Source organism: Emydura macquarii, unplaced genomic scaffold (assembly GCF_026122565.2).
Source record: "Emydura macquarii macquarii isolate MOO-44397 ecotype Brisbane River unplaced genomic scaffold, CSIRO-AGI_Emac_v2 contig_2699, whole genome shotgun sequence".
Lineage (NCBI taxonomy): Eukaryota > Metazoa > Chordata > Testudines > Chelidae > Emydura > Emydura macquarii.
Window position 1 is genome coordinate 3,537,891 of NW_027132836.1, and position 16,728 is coordinate 3,554,618.

General features: G+C 41.0%; 1 protein-coding gene across 4 annotated transcripts in view; it reads left to right on the forward strand.

Annotated features, from left to right (window-relative positions):
• The window catches only part of FAM222B (family with sequence similarity 222 member B), a 46,042-nt gene extending 31,042 nt beyond the window's left edge, over positions 1-15,000 (forward strand). For 3 of the 4 annotated variants that reach the window (XM_067565928.1, XM_067565926.1, XM_067565927.1), the window contains 2 exons: positions 1,848-1,975; positions 9,507-15,000. In XM_067565928.1, coding sequence (XP_067422029.1) covers positions 1,894-1,975; positions 9,507-11,092 — 1,668 coding nt within the window. In that variant the 5' untranslated portion in view covers positions 1,848-1,893 and the 3' untranslated portion in view covers positions 11,093-15,000. Of the gene's footprint in view, positions 1-488; positions 764-1,847; positions 1,976-9,506 lie in introns of those variants that run through there. The other variant, XM_067565929.1, reaches the window with a different exon arrangement.
• Positions 15,001-16,728: the final 1,728 nt, after the last annotated feature.

Consider the following 16,728-nt stretch of genomic DNA (forward strand, 5'->3'; position numbering starts at 1 on the left):
CTTGCACCAGTTTGCATGGACACTTATATTTTGGTTTAATTTAAGTTAACTGGAAATAAGTTTAAGCAAAACTGACAGAAGGCACACTAAAATGTAACTGTACAACTTTAATGTGTAGACAAGACCGAACAGTCCTACCCTCCAATATTTTTCACCCAGTCACATCCTTCTGCAAACCTAGATTTATGCCTGCACTCTTTCACAGGTTTCAAGTTCATCATTCACTTAGTTACTTAGCTAGCTTCTCAGATACATTATCTGTGAGGTGCTGAAATTCCAGTGAAGTCTGCTCTTTGAGAGAACAGCACCATTGTGGGGAACATGGCACAAAGGGGATTCACCTGTTGGAGTGGTGGCTGGTAAATACATGCAAGTGGTTGCCTTTATTTCCCCAAAGGCATCTTGTTGAAGTGGCAAGCACCTTGCATAAAGGCTGCTTTTTCTGAAGGTGGTTGGTTGGTTTTTTTTAACTGGGGTTTGTGGCTTTAGTGACTGATGCACTTCTCATGGTAGCTTTTTTAGTTCTCTGAATAGTGCAGGAATATCAGTTTAACTCTATTTTCAGTATTTATTTTGAAATTATTTACCTGGAGCAAACAAAACCCTTCATCACTTATCTGCTGACCTGCCATGCTGATAAATGTGCTGCAGCATTCCTGAAGTCAGGATGTGTACGGTACTTGTTATGGCTTCCTGGTGGCAGTTGATCATTTATCATTTGTTGACCGATCTCAGTGCTACCTTCATGGGCACTAAAACACAGGTCAGTCTTTGTCCAGCACCATGTCAGGTTGACTATCAGCTTGCGTTTTTTACTTCTGTGTCCTCACAGGATGAAACCTAAGAAGGCACATCTGATGCTAGTTCATTTACAGCTAGGGCAGTGTCAGTCCCACTAGATGAGTCTTGTCATACATTTATATAATTGTCTTGTTAGTGTTATGAAGGGATTCAAAGACTCAGTTACCTGTGCTGCAGAGGCCATTTCTTAACTCTGTGCCTAAGTATAAATCCCTATAAGAGAATTATCCTCTTTAGGTAGTTATTAGAAACTGTAGGGGCACGTCAGCTATCTTCCTTCATTTGTGAAGTAGGTTTGATCTGTTTAGATCCAAGGCTGAAAAGGCCGTGTAAGTTGCATGTTAAGGGAGTTTTGTAACCCTGAAAGGAATTAATGTGTGTCAGTTTTGCTTTTGCTCCTCTGTGCCTTGTGCTGCATGCCACATAACTCTGGATTTGGGGGGGGGTTCATCCATCTTGTAACCTTCAGGGAAGCTATTTTGCTTATAGATAAAATAACTTTATTGCCTGGGTTTATTAGGTTGAAGTTGTGCAGCTTTCTCCATTACTCTCAAGGACTATCGCTGTTTCAAATCTTATCTTTGAACAGAAATGTGGTAACTTTTTTTTTTTTAATACAGTTCAGTAGAACCAAAATAGGAGGGCCTGCCATAGGAAATCCAGAACTGTTTTCCCCCCACCCCCGCTTCAGAATAACCCTGCAAACACAAGTGCCAGCATTTGTAGTTTATAGGTTAAATGGTAGAAACTTTCCAATACGGGTGAACACTGTCAAATGTAGGTGTAGGTAGGTATTAATTTTCTTGTATTTTCTTTTCCTAATGGGTGTACAGATGTGCCAGTTTAAAATGTCAGGTTAGCCATTGCAACAGTTTGGAAGCACATTGTTGCTACAGATAAGAATAGATATCCTTTTAATCAACATACTGCTAATGTAATGGCTTTGGTGAAGCATGGGGCCCTCTTCAGCATAGAGATGGTTGTTTGCGTGTATTTCATCACAGTACTCATCCTTGTATTATAACCTTGAATTGTCTTTGTTGCAGTGTGCGGAGGAGTGAATGCCCCATGTTGTGTTAGTGCCTGTCTGCCATGCTGGCCTGTCTACCAGGACCAGGTGACCTCTCCTTTCAGCTTCTTTCTTACACGCAGATGAACACTGGACTTCAGAAATGTGAGTGACGTTTTGCCTTCAGGACGTGCTTAATTGTTAAATCTGGTATTGGCATAGATCTGAAATAAAGATTTAGGGTACCGGGTATTTAATATTTCAGTCTTTTATGTTTTGTCATGCCTTCAAGGCATCCATCAATAATAGCTGTAAGAAATAGCTACTAAAGTTCAAGCATTAGCAACTAGCCCTCCCTTTCCAGCTTTTGGGAGGTTAATCTTAATCATAGTAAGATGACACACTTAAATTCTTGCCTCTTTACTAAAAGCGTTAGGCAGTGAAACTCTGCATACTGATTTGACTCTTAAGAGAATTTTTTTCTGGTTCCTTTTCACCGAATTGAATTGAAAAGCAGGCACCAATAGAAGTTAGATCATGTTTAATACAGAGTTGTTGAAGTTTGTTTTGTTGCTATAAGGATGTATCACATTCTGATAAAACACAAATATCCCTAATCTGGCCAGCATTTTGAGTATTCAGAGTTGCTGTCTCTCCATCCTGTTGTCTTTTCTGTGGCTTTGAAAATTCTTGTATAGAATACAGTGGTAACCAACAAATTCACTTTCATTGACCTCTTTCATCACTGTGACATTTGCACTGGTATTTCAAGTAAACCCTTCTATTCAGACACATGCATTCGTTTATTAAGGGAATGATTTTATGATATTAAGGGAATCACCCTCTTTGTTCTCTCACGTCCCCTCATCCTCCTGAGATCACTTGACTCACAAATTGATTCCACAAGTTGGGTGGCAAATAAAAAGTATTCAGAAATTCCAAGGGTGTTTATTAAGGAACTGAGTATAATGATCTTCTTACAGAAATGCGCTTTAGCATGTACCTAGTATCTGCAACTTGTATATGGGAGAAATTCATGTCTCTTCATTTAACTTTTGTTGTTGGACTTGCTGACGTTTTGAAATCAAATAACTTACACTCCAGTTATGGTCAAACTAAACAACATATTGTCCATGACTTGCTAAGGCAATTTGGCATGGGAATGTTGAGGAATAAAGGTGGTAATCGCCTAGTTATGCATATGGGGCCTACCAGGCAAGAACAAATTCTTGAGAAGCGTCTGTGTTTTACATCACAATATTTCAATAGAACTTATTGTAATTTTCTCCCCAAATGTGCTTTGTAATTGCAGTAACAATTGTGGCATTAACACTATATTAACCAGTGGGAAGTACTGCAAACCAGCAAAGGGAAAGAACAGGTTAAATAATATTTAGATGTATTCAAGTCATTGGGGCCTGATGACATTTAAGGTATTAAAGGAACTAGCTTGAAGCAATCTCGGAACCATTAGCAATTATTTCTAAGAATTTATGGAGGATGGATTAGGTTCCCGAGGACTAGAGAGAGGCTTTATATGGCTGTCCATCTTTAAAAAAGGGAACAGAGTGGGCTTGGGGAACTATAGACCAATCAGCCTAAACTTTGGTAGCTGTTTGATCATTTGGTTCCAATCAGTTTTTAAGCACCTAGAGGATAGATAATAGGGTTATAAGAATAGCCAGTGTGGATTTGTCAAGAACAAATCATGCCAAATCAATCTAATTTCCTCCTTTGACAAGGTTACTGGCCTACTGGATAGGGAAGTTGTAGATGCAAGAGATATCTTGATTTAAGTTACAATATTGAGAGACCCACATGACATTCTCATAAGCAAACTAAGGAAATGTGATCCAGATTAAATTAGTATAAAGTGGGTGCAAAACTGGAAGATGGTATCAGTGATTTGCTGTCAATCTGGGGGCGAGTTTTCTGGTGAGATCCCATGGGGTCTGTTCTGGGTCTGTCCTACTCAATATTTTCACTTGGATAATGGAGTGGAGAGTATCTTTATAAATTTTGGAGATGACACCAAGCTGGCACTTGTTGAGAACAGGATTCAAATTCAAAACGACCTTGAAAATTGGAGAATTGGTCTGAAATCAACAAGATGAAATTCAGTATAGACAAGTGCAAAGTACTATACTTAGGAAGGAAAAAATCTAATACACAACTACAAAATGTGGAATAACTGACTGGATGGTAGTACTGCTGAAAATGATGTGGGGGTTGTAGTGGATCACAGATGGACTGTGAGTCAGCAGTGTGGTGCAGCTGCGAAAAAGGATAATAGCATTCTGGGGTGTATTAACAAAAGTGTCATAAGACATGGGAGGTAATTGTCCTGCTCTACTTGGCATTGGTGAGGACTCAGCTAGAGTACTGTGTCCAGTTCTGAGCTCCACACTTCAGGAAAGATGTGGACAAACAGGAGAGAGTCCAGAGGTGAGCAACAAAAATGATAAAAGGGTTTAGAAAACCTGAACTATATGGGGAGACTAAAAAAAACTGGGTGTGTTTAGTCTTGTGAAAAGGAAACTGAGGGGAGACCTAGTAGCAGTCTTCAGATACATTACGGGCTGTTGTAAATGGTTCTCCACATCCACTGAAGGTAGGACAAGAAGTAATGGACTTAATCTGCAGCAGGGGAGATGTAGAGTGACATTTGGAAATACATTTTAGGACAGTGAAGCACTCCAAGGGAGGTCATGGAATCCCCATCAATGCTGGTTTTAAGAATGGTTCGACAAGCTCTTGGCAGGGATGGTCTAGGTGTGCTTTGTCCTGTCGCAGGGGGCTGGACTAGGTAACTTCTCAATGTTCCTTCTAGTCCTACGTTTCTGTGGTTATAGCAAGAGGATGTGTCCAGAAAGGAACTTTCACAATGTGATATGCAAGTAGACTGCCAGCAAATGACATGTTCCCCCTTTTTCTTCTTCTTAATGTATGTAGCATTTTGTCTTTTCAGTTGAAGTATTGCTGACTAAAACTCCTGTAAAATTATGTGGGAGAGGATAGAACTTATGGCACTTTCTCTCCAAAAACCCTACAATTTGTTAAGACTTCCTTGGTTGGTGATTGCTTTAGTGCATTGGAAAGCTTCATGCTGAAAGTGCAATTTGGTAAAATCATAGAATATTAGGATTGGAAGAGACCTCAGTGGGTCATTTAGCCCGACCAACCCCAACTAAATCATCCCAGCCAATCTTTTAACGTGTTTGTTTGGTGGGATGAGGACCAATTTCATTCTGCATTAGTTCTATATTTGATAAAGGTAATAAGCTAGCATCTCATAGCCTGATATTGCCAGCACTTTCCAGGCACTGCTTAATACTGGGCTGAAAGCATTACCGTAACTTCATTTAGGATTTGTCTACACAGAGAAAAAGCCTGCAGCAGCTACTCCATTTATTCTTGCTGTGCATTGAGTGTCTTAGTGCACAGTAATTTATTGCACTTCGGAAGCGTGCTAAGCTAAATTGTTCAAGAAGTAGTTCAGTAAGTGTGTCCATACATGGAGTTAGTGCTGAGTAGCTAGTGCACTGTACATTTGCACCCTCGTTTGCCGCACACTAATTTTCACAGTGTAGACAAGCCATTAGTGAAGAGTTTAGGTACTGTGTTTAAAAGAATTTAGCATATATAAAGTGGGTGGCAGACACTTAAACGGCGGTAATGCTTAGCGGTTCTAGTTAGCTTTGATTTATATTGAAAATCAAAATGCCCCCTCTGCTGCAGATGTGTGTAAGATTATTTGATGCATTTCTTCACATCCCATATATGCATAAACAGTCTTGCCCCTGGCCAAAGAAAAGCTGAGTTAATGAGCATTTTTAATGAACAATAACTTGTGACCCCTTTTTTGGCGGGGGAAGGGGGTAGAGGATTTGAAAGTCTCCTGCTTTTTATAGAAGCCTTACGAAGATCTAGAACTGTACCAGACAACCTTTATTACTAGAACTTCAGAAAGCCTGAAAATGTTTATAAACATAGCTCTCTGGATCTCATTGGTCTTGCAGTCTATTTAAAACGCTACATAGTTACCTTCTTTCCTGTCCACCTCCTAATGAAGGGCTTTTTTTTTTTAAGGATACTGTATGAAGGAGGAGCTGTTAGATGACTCGTAAATATTTTTTCTTTTTGAAACTGAAAACCAGGGGAGTGTGCAGAAATTTAAATTTGACCTCTTTTGGAGGGGCACATTCTTCTCTTTCCCCTCTGCCCCCAACCTCAGTCCCAGCAGGAGCTCACGGCACCCTCCCCCTTGCCCTGGCCAGAGCTCGCTTTTCCAGCAGTCTTCTCAGGGGATTGCTCTCTCCCCCTTGGGGCTGGAGGAGTTCTTTGCCCCTGATTATTGGGGCATAGGCCTCTCCCCTTGTGCCCATGCCTCTGCTGATAATATACAGATATTTTAAAGACTTTGCAAAAACCGGAAAAACTCAATTTTGTAAGATTTCAAGGGAAAGCAGAGTAACCCTAAGATTTGTCCTTTGCCCATGTGTGGAATTTCTCATTGGCCCCTTATCTGCATTCTTTCCTTCCTGCCTTCCTTCTGCCACTTAAATATAACACCGAAAACAATATCAGAATTCTTGAGGCAAAGAATGCATTGTTAAAAGAGCAAAATGCCTTTTTATTAGGCAATTGTCGTCGTTTCCAGTGATGTAAAGACAGGTGCCTCGGGAGAAAGATTGATTGAGATGATGATGGAGTAGCCTCAGTTAAGACAGTGTGGGTTTTATATTTCTGGACTAAAAGACAAATCCATAGGCTAAAATTAACTCTTGCCCAAGGAATGAGGGACTCTCTCATTAAACCTACAGAAGAATTGCTGCAGTTGAGAGCTTTACCCTGGAATTGGGTCCAGCTCTTCTTGTTTGTTGTGAACTAAAATGCCCTGATTATTGTAAGGCTCCGTAAGGCTTGTGATGTTTCCATGAATTTTAATGAACATTTAACCATAAGTAGGTTACAAAGCTGTGGTTTAAAGGCATAATGTGAAATGCACTTAATTTCAGTACTAATGTAACATTTTTCTTTAACAGAGAAATGTGCCATTGCTAACAAGAAAATATTTCTGATACGAAGAAGTGCATGTCTAATTGTATTATGGACTGGCACAGAAATCTGTTACTGGTCACAAGTGAGAGGGATGTTGGAAAGTAAAGACACATTTTGTTTAACTCTGCTTGATATTTTCCCATTCATTTAGTCAACTAAGCTAATCTGTTTTTTTTTCTGTCCCTACCTAATCCCAACGACTACTTCACTGTGTTCTTGAAATCCTTGTACTGGTTCTTCAGATTCTCTGAGTGCCCCTTAATTCCTGTTTCTGACCTATTCACAGTTTTCTCTGTTTCATTGCCCAAGTTGATCCAACAAAGAGCAGAGTCTACTATGAAGAAAAACTACTGGTGTAACATAATTACATCTTACCTAGTACATGCGGAGTCTCAGAAATATGTTTTCTGATCAGTTCTAAGTAAGTTATGGATGTTTTAGCTAGTTATGGGCAAAAGAGGCAAAATTCTTCTTGTCTAGTTTTTCCATGGAATGTAAAAGAAAGATGTCTTGAAGTCTCAAGTAGAAATTCTATCTGAAAGTAGCCAAGTGTTCACATGACCCATGTTGCAGAAAGGCATGGATTCCCTTCAGTTATTCTTTCGTCAGAATTACCTAGCATGTTTCCAGGTGAGGCATCTATTAGAAAAGGCAGAGACGATCAGAAGGACTAGAAGAACCTGCTAAAAATAAAGTTTTAGGAACTGCTGACAGAAACCTGGCAACTAGCAGCGCTAAGCCTAATTTGGAGCCATTCCTGACTTTATTAGAAATACAAAAGTTAAACAAAAAGGAAGTTAGAACCTGCATGAGAGTGAGGTGAGACATGAGAATTAGGATGTTCAGGTTAATAAATATCAATGAGTATTTCCTCTAGTTAGTGGGGAGGATGGTAGATGCCAGTGCTTAAACAGCATGGTGAGAGGCATCTCGGGAACCATGAAGATGGATAAGTAAATTGCCAGCTGGCACAGCTGAGTGCATGCCATGCTAAAGAGATGGCTAGCTTCTAAAGATTACCATTTTACAAAGGATACGTTTAATATCACTATAACTGCTTCTCCTTGTGGTATCCATCCCATCATCTCTTGCATTGCCCTGGGTTTCCAAGGCTAGCTTTTCTTATAGAAGTTGTGCTCTGCCTTCAGTTTTAGAGACTAAAATCCACATGCTCTGCAGACAGTGATTGAAAGGGAGCTAGTAGATGCTGCTTAGACTTTAACCGTCCTTGGTAGACAACTTCTTCTAAGCAAATTGTTTTCCAAAAGGCTATGAGCAAGTACATGTGTTCAAGAAGAGATTTGCCTTCCTGGTAGCAGCATGATCTCTGGTGTGCTGAAATGCCTAGGTCTCTTCTCCTTGGGGCAATGAGGTGCCAAGCACACAGGCCATGGTCCTCCTGGGCTCTGGAAAAGTCAGCTGCAGAATCCCCTGCCAGCACAGCACTGCAGTTAGCATGGGTAGGAGCTGTGGAGGAAGCTGAACCTCTTGCTCTATTAGAGGAGAGCTGCTTTTTTGTTGGACAAAATCGGCAAGGTGAAAAATCAAGCAAAAGGGGAATGGGACTGTGGAAGACACAAGCCTACATTGGAAGATTATAAAATTTGCTTTTCAAGCGATAGCTTATGGGAGGTAGCCAGCACAGCTGTGAAGGGAAATGTCCTGTCTGTGTGGAATGAGGTTACCACAATATACAGATGCATTCCATCCCCCTAGCTTTTCAGATGGCCTTTGCTAAAACATACACATGACAACCTGCTGCTCAAGCCTGCAGCCAAGTGGATGTCGCCTAAGTGAGAATAAACTGAGCAGGATGATGGACATTTTTTTTTTTTTGCCCACATGTGGAGGAGAAATGTGCTTGTAGGTTCTGTTGCGGTACCCAGATTTTAATTGTTTGTTGTTAGGGTGCTGTCCCAACATGAATGTCGACTAGCTGGGATGCACAGAGTTGAAAAGCACAAAATAATGCATCTTTACCAAAATGGGAATGATGCAATATAATCTGGATAAACATCAACTGATAAAGACTTCATGAAGAACTTTTGAGAATTTGGCAAAGAAGGTGGTTTTAAAACTGCTTTTAAATGCCTCAGAATTTCAGAATAATGCTGAAATTGAAATCCAAGAAGCTTTAGTTGAAGTGGCTTTATATGGGGCTCCTATCAACATTATACGCACTTCTAAATTCTGTTCACTAACTGGTTTCTCTGTTTCCTAAACTAGAAGCTCAGGATTCCAAGAATAGCTTAAGAATGGGGAGGGAGGGCAGAGGCAGGTTTAAATTCAGAGAAAATGCATGAGGCTGTGACGTTTTCCCAGGATAGAAAATCCTACAGGGTGCAGGCCCTCTGATATGTTTATAAGTTCACATCTGTTTTGTCGATTACTCTGCAAGGATTAATGTAACTACAAACGTTTTCTGAATAAACTTAGTCATTTTGCGTTGCCTGAAGTTGAATGGTGTCTCGTGTTGGTTCCCACTGATGAAGGGAGTGAGATGCCTGATGCTTCCCTACTGCTTCGGGAAGATGCTGCTCTTATCTTTTTTGAATGCCTTTTTACCATAACTTGCTCATTCTGAGAGCTGTTTCTTACCAGGGTCGGTATTGATGGACTCCTTCTTTCTCCACAGGGGACACTACACAGAAGATGAGATCTGCACAGTATCCTACCCCAGCAGAATTGGATGCTTATGCTAAGAAGGTTGCCAACAATCCACTGACTATAAAAATTTTTCCAAACAGCGTCAAAGTTCCCCAGAGGAAACACGTACGCCGTACTGTGAATGGACTTGATACTTCAGGCCAGAGGTATAGTCCTTACCCATCTCAGCCCACCACAAAAACAGGTCTGCTTGCGATAGTCAAGTCTCCAGCTAAAGGAATTATCAAAGACTTTGACGGAACGCGCACACGTCTGCTGCCGGAAGCAATGATGAATCCCCCTTCCACACCATACGTTGCACCTAGCACTTTAAACCACCCCCAGGCGCTTGCTCGCCAGCAGGCTCTTCAGCATGCACAGACTCTGCCACACCCCCAGAGCATACCGCAGGCGCAGACTTTGCCGCACCCTCAGGGTATACTGCAGCCACAAAATTTAACGCACCCTCAGGGCATACCGCAGCCACAGACTTTGCCGCACCCTCAGAATATGCAGCAGCCCCAGAGCTTGCAGCATCCTCAGACCATGGCGCACCAGACTCTGCAGCACCCTGCGAATGCTTTGCTGCAGCCAGGTTTACATGGAAGCAGAAAGATGCCGGATGCTGATGCGCCACCGAATGTGACCGTGTCTACCTCAACCATTCCCCTCTCTATGGCTGCCACTCTGCAGCAGAACCAGCCCCCAGATCTGAGCAGCATCGTGCACCAGATTAACCAGTTCTGCCAGGCCAGAGCTGGCATTAGCACTACCTCGGTGTGTGAGGGACAGATTGCAAACCCTAGCCCCATAAGTCGCAACCTGCTTATCAATGCAAGTACCAGGGTATCTACTCACAATGTTCCCACACCGATGCCTTCCTGTGTAGTAAACCCTGTAGATCTTGCTGCTGCTATTCCTCCTCCTGCCTCTGTTAATGTACCCATGGTAAACATCAACAGGGTGCCATCTGCATACCAGAATGAAATCAAATCCGTTGCATGGAACCAGCATCAGCTCGCACATCTCCAGCAAATGTGTGGTGATGCTGCTGGACCTACTGGACTTGCGGGAAAGCACCCTCAGAGAGAGATTGCAGGGCAGGGTTTTCCTGGTAAAACTTCAAACTACCCTCAAGAACTGTGCATGGGCCAGTCTTTCAACTTAAAGCCCCCTATTGAGAAGCCGACACCTTCCCCACCTGTGAATGGATTGCAGGGACCCTTGCCATATACTAATGGGCACTATTTCCAGCCCATATGGAATAACATTCTGCCCACACCGAACAGTGACAGCTCTGGGTCCCAGGATCTTGCCATGTCTTTTCATGGAGGACAGCCAGCGGGAGCACCACTAGATTGTGCGGCAGGAACTCATTACAGAGCTGGAGCTGGTTCAGCCAGCCAGAATAGTGTGATGCAGCCCATGGATTACCTAAGTGGGGACTTCCAGCAGGCTTGCTTCAGAGATCAGAGTATGGCTGTGCTGGGAAAAGTCCATCGGCCTCCCATGAATCGAGCGCCTGAACCAACTGATAGTCGAAATATTCATATTCAGCACCCAGGGTATAGATAGGCTGCCGTCACTTTCACAGATAAAATTATAGGTTTAGTCTTAATTTTAATTAATAAGCAAAGTATTTTTAATTTGCAAACTTGTGTGATCATTATAGTAACCATTGAAACAAGATCTAAGGTATACTTAAAAGCTTTCATCCACATCTTTTGCATCAAATACTTTACATGCCTTTTGTTTCAAAGAACTTGATTACACTACTACACCCTGCAGCTGTTTCTTCATCACAGAATCCTCTTTGCTCAGCTTTTGCCTTCTGCTTGGTAACTACTTGCAGGACGGTTAAGTTGCTGCAGGGTTCACAGTTGCATCTGTTAGCCAGCTCTTTAAAGAGCTAGGTAGCATAGATGCTTAAATTTCAATCTCAATTTCCTCTGAAGATTAAGAGCAACAGAATTGGTCAGGAAGTAGGGCTTACTTTCAGCTTTAAAGCCTGTTTCATTAAATGCATTAAACGTTGCCCATTTGCACTGTCTAGAGGCTTATTTAATTGAAGAGGAAGCCTACTTTTGAAAGCATCTAGCTAGGGTTATATAGTTAGGCATTAACATAGGAAGAAGCTTTTTGCTAGCTTTTGCAGAGTTCTGCATTTATCATTTAGACTTTGGTCTTTGTCAAAAGTCCCTCACAGATCTTCTGGACCCTTGGTTGAGGACAGGGTGTGTGAGTGGTAGTTTTAGGATGTAAGCTACGTAGCTGCAACAGTAGACTTTGCTTCCACCTTACCATTTTAAAGCTAACTATGTCTGAACCCCTCGCTGCTAGGAGTCTGGATTTCCTGAAGCAGAGTGCTGTATTGAGGTTATATTCCAGGAATCTAGACCCACTGATGACCCCACAAAGGGTTCAGTTGCTCCTCCAGTAGATAGAATTAATTTCAGGATGGATAAGCATATTTAGAAATCTGTCTCCACTGCAGAGTAAGGGCACATAGTGACCGGCATGGTGTTCTCACATTCCGACAGCAGCATCAATTAAATGAAAGATATTTGCTATGAAACGAAGCTCTAGCCATGAGTCATGGTGAGATTTACAGCCCTATATTCTTGTATGTTAAAGCACCACCATAGATGTGATAGAACAGATCTCATCTCTGGGAATTCTCATTTAAACTATTTTTAAAGTACCTTTTCCCCAGATTCTCGGTGCCTAACTACTTCTCCTCCCTCCCAATGACACTTAGAGCAGCTAAATGAGTTGGTGACCCATAGGACACTAACTATTGGATAACCTCAGACTCTCATTCTCTTCAGCATATTGAAACATCCCTTCTTTTAAAGCTAAATTTAGTGTAAGTAGGAAGTTTCTCATCTCTGTAAATGAGACTAAGACTTGAACATAATGATCACAGTTGAGTTTGGAATTTAAAAAAAAAGTAAATGCATTGATTCTTTATATGTACACTGGCTAAAAACATTGCTCTACACTGTAACTTTTAAGTGTAATATTTCTGTATGAATGTCGCCTGGTAGTGTGGGTTTGAGTAGCATTGTGTATGAGTGAACCCACTGGCCTCCCTCACAGCCCTTTGAAAAACAAAGCCTTAAGTATTTGCTCCTTGAACTTTTCCTTAATGAGCATGATTTAAAATCTTAAGACATCATACAAAATTTAAAAAAAAAAAACCCACAACCAATTTACAAGTTTTGAAGTGATGTCATAGTTGGCTAGAGATTCTTAAAGTTTTTCGTAAATGGAAAAATTAGAAACCATTTATTGGTATTTTTTTTTAATTTAGACGTGTAGTTCTGGGCTGTAACAAATATTTAGGTTTCAAAGCTTAGCAGAGTACGTTTTCTGATTCCTTGCATACGGTAGTACACTTATACCATGTCATTATTTAAATTCTTTTAAGTGTACTATAAACCGTTCTTTAGTGATTACTCTTTAGCAAAGTTAAGCAGTCTGACTAAAGACGGATTAAATTATGTGTTGGCTTGTGTTGCCTTATATTTAAAAAGGAAAAATTGCCTGATTGTGTTATGCCAAATGATAGCAACATGAAGTCCTAATTTATTGTTTATAATCGTATTCCTGCAATCTTTGTGAAAACTGGTAAATATACATCTATGAAAGAACTAAAACCCTAAGACTTTTCATGCAATATTTTTCTGAATATATTATCTTGGAAGCCAAGGATTGAGTCTGAAGCTGCTTCCCTTCCATTCTCCCAGTCGCCTTCCCCCATTCCAAATTGATTGAGGGCTGTGCTATTACTTTAACATTTCCCACTAAGTTAGTTATTGTAAGGTGGTGTTACCTGAAATACCTACTTTTTATTCTATTTGTTAGCCTGCTGCAAATACAAACCCCCGGACTGAGATTCTTCTTCTGCCCTCCTCCCAAAATAGAATTAGTGAAACCCATATTTTGGCTTTTGGCAAAAAGTGATTTAAATGTCTGAAGTTATGCTAATGTTACAGTAAGCCATGGAAGATAGTCTTTGAGTCTTGTCATGAATTGTTCTGCACCGATAACTGCAAATAGAATCTTTTATCTCTCAGACTTTAGCCTGGTGCAGCAGGATTGTGAATCAAAAATATTCAATACAGGTAGGACATTCCATTAGCCTGTTCAAAATATAAGAACAATTTTGCTATTAAAACCAAACCAACTGAGAGATTTCCATCTCTTGTTCGAAGAGTCCAAATTTTGTTGAAAAGAAGTCTACATTTCTGAATCAGTGTACGACTAATAGCTTTTTCTTGTTACTCTTCAGACTTTTTACCCTTTTTAATCAATGTTTTTGTTCACTTAAATGCTTAGTTTATAGACACAACCTGTAAAAGAAACCTTTACTCCAACATGAACCCAGCAATAAGGGTCCAGTAAAGGCCCCAGTGGATATGCACTGTTGTGCAAATGGTGACAAAGAATAGGGTGTTTGATGCATCATTTGGTAGGGTTTTTTTGGGTTTTTTTTGTCTTTTATCCACAGTGATGCTCTGCTTTGTTTAGTGGGAGCCATGCTTTTAATTTCTAGAAACACTTAGCAGCATTCATTCAGTTTGATATTTTCCCTGCTATAGTTCCTGCTAGAATTTTACTAATACAAAGATTAGTAACGTGTTCTAAGGAAAATATTGCATTCTGTTCCTATTTAATGCAATATTGAATGCTGTGAACATTTCTCTAGTTAGTGCAACACTGTTGAGCATGTGTCTTTAATTTGTACACCACTTCTGTAAACTCTCTAGGCTTTCACGTGGGACTTTGACACAGATGGGTGCCTTCCGTTGGAATTTACACCACTGTCCCAACTAGAGCACTTCCAGCTTTCCATTTCTTCTCCACTGAAGGGTCAATCACTTATGACCTCTGATGCAAACATCTTGCTTCCCCGTTTCCCTATCTGTATGTGGGTGAAATCGATCTTGGACATGTATGGAAGAATTCTGTCCTGTGGGGGAAAGAGTGAAGGAGCTTAGATATCTCATACGCTTTCTCAGTGAGTTCTGGGTTACTTTATGCTGTGCTGTGAGCCCTATAATCAGTCCCCTCCTATAGCACTGCACTGGTTCAGCAGAATATCGCTATGCAGACACTTCTGATGGTTTCTGATGACTGACTTCTGCCCAGTGGCAGTTATTAGTGAGCAGAGCAGGGATAAGTGTGAAAGTGGTGTAATGGTTTCCAATGGAAAACTTCCATCTCTACTGTATTTTTTCTATTGAGCAGAGGCTTTGAAGCTGTTAAATCATCAGCCCAATTTGTTACAGCCCAAAGTTAACATTTTATAATGACACTTGCAAATTTTCTTTCTTAGAGAACCTTTTCTGACGCTTATAATGTGAAAGATGTCTCCACAGGCCATTCCCATAGAAACCAGACAGAAATGTTTGCTGGGGTTTGCTGTGGAGAGAATCGGGAATTGCTGCTGTATTTCATTAAAACACATACTGATTATATACGCTGCTTCTCATATGCTACGGGTATAACGAGAATTCTTTCTTTTCTTTTCTTTTTCGTCTTCAGGAAAAATAAAAAGTAAAGCCAAAAAGTCCATTTCCCTCTGCCCCTTCTGCTGTTTTTATGCAGTGTGAATGAATGAGGCTTGCTTGGCCTGTGGTATGCAACTGATGTAGCCAAAGGCTGCAGGCTGGACATTCGCTGTAATAATCTAACTTCTGGCCAAAGATGTTCTCAGAAAAATTTGGGGGAGGACTGCATTTGGGGTTTCAAATACTTTAGGGACATCCTAGGGATATCCTTCTGCAGTAAGAGCACTAAGATGTTCTGTGAGACTGTTATGTCGTGCAGAAAACTGCAGACCAAGAAAGGTGAAATTCCTCAAGAAGTAGTGGCCAATTGGGCTGGGTTTTCTCCATTCCTGATCTTTCTGTTCCAAAGGCTTAGGGGCATGTTTTTATTTCCCTTTTAGTTTGATGTCTTGGAAAAATTGTACTTACCTGAAAAAACTTGAAGGTTGCAATCCATGTCCTCATGTCTCCTCTCCAGTGCATTTTTCAGGTAGAGTGGAGATGAACTCTCCCCAGATGCCAGTGTGCGTGCTTTGCTTTGCTAGCTGGAAGGCTTTGAATAAAGCAGAAACGAGGTGCATGTGCAAGTTGAGCACTTCTTCAAAATAACCATCTTCTGTGAGTTTACAATGAGGAACTTCCCACTCACTGGTTTATGGGCTGCTCCGGTTCTTGGAGCAGCCTCCTGTTTTCCCAAGCACACCTTGCTCTGGCTGATCTTAGAAGCTGAATCCCCTAATGAATTTTGCATAAAGGAATATTGAAGAGAAAGCACCTCAACTCACTGGAGATGACCTAAAGGGGTTGGATAGATCAGATCTCAGCAAACACCAAGTAAACAGATTTTTTGTTTTACAGCAGTCAGATTGGAAAATGGGAGACGTGGCTACGGCAAGGTAGACTAATCAACAGCTCCTTTATCCCAAATAAACTGTGACACTCCAGTTAGTGAAATATATTGGCATTTATCTCTTCTCAGGTAGAGAATAGGAGAGAGATTCAAAGTCAGATTTTATAGTACTTTACTTTAACACACCTTATATTAACAAAGCAGAGAGAATAAAAATCTTGGAGGAGGATAAAACTTGTGATAGTGGGAAGGTGTGCTCCACTGCTCACCTGCTGTGTGCCTTTCAGACGTTACTAGATTGTATGCCCTTCCTGCGTAAGATCAAACTAAATCGAACGTGGCATGGGTCTATTTGGAAAGGTGTAACTATGGAGACTCCTTTTATTCCCAGTGAGGATTTGCAGCAAGTAACGGGAGTGCGATAGCCACATGAGGCTCTGCAGTTACTGGTATAACTCTTGCATCTGGATTTTAAAAGGATGTTCACATCTAGTTTGTAGGATTCTCTCATATAACTGAAGATTATAGCCAAGGGCTATTTCTCCAGTTTATAATGAATATACATCTAATTTACATGATGAAACTAGAGCACAGACACAGTCCCTCTCTCCCTGAACAGGGAAAGGCACTGTACTGGCTTCAAAACCATCCCTCCTGGATGTGCTGGAAATGCACTCAGTGTTTAAACCTCATTGATACTAACTTGCATCTTCCAGGCTGTTTAACAACATTCCCCTGATCTCAGAGCTCTGGGTATTTGGGCTGGTGTGGATGTCTGAGCGGACAGAATATTCCATTTCTACCAT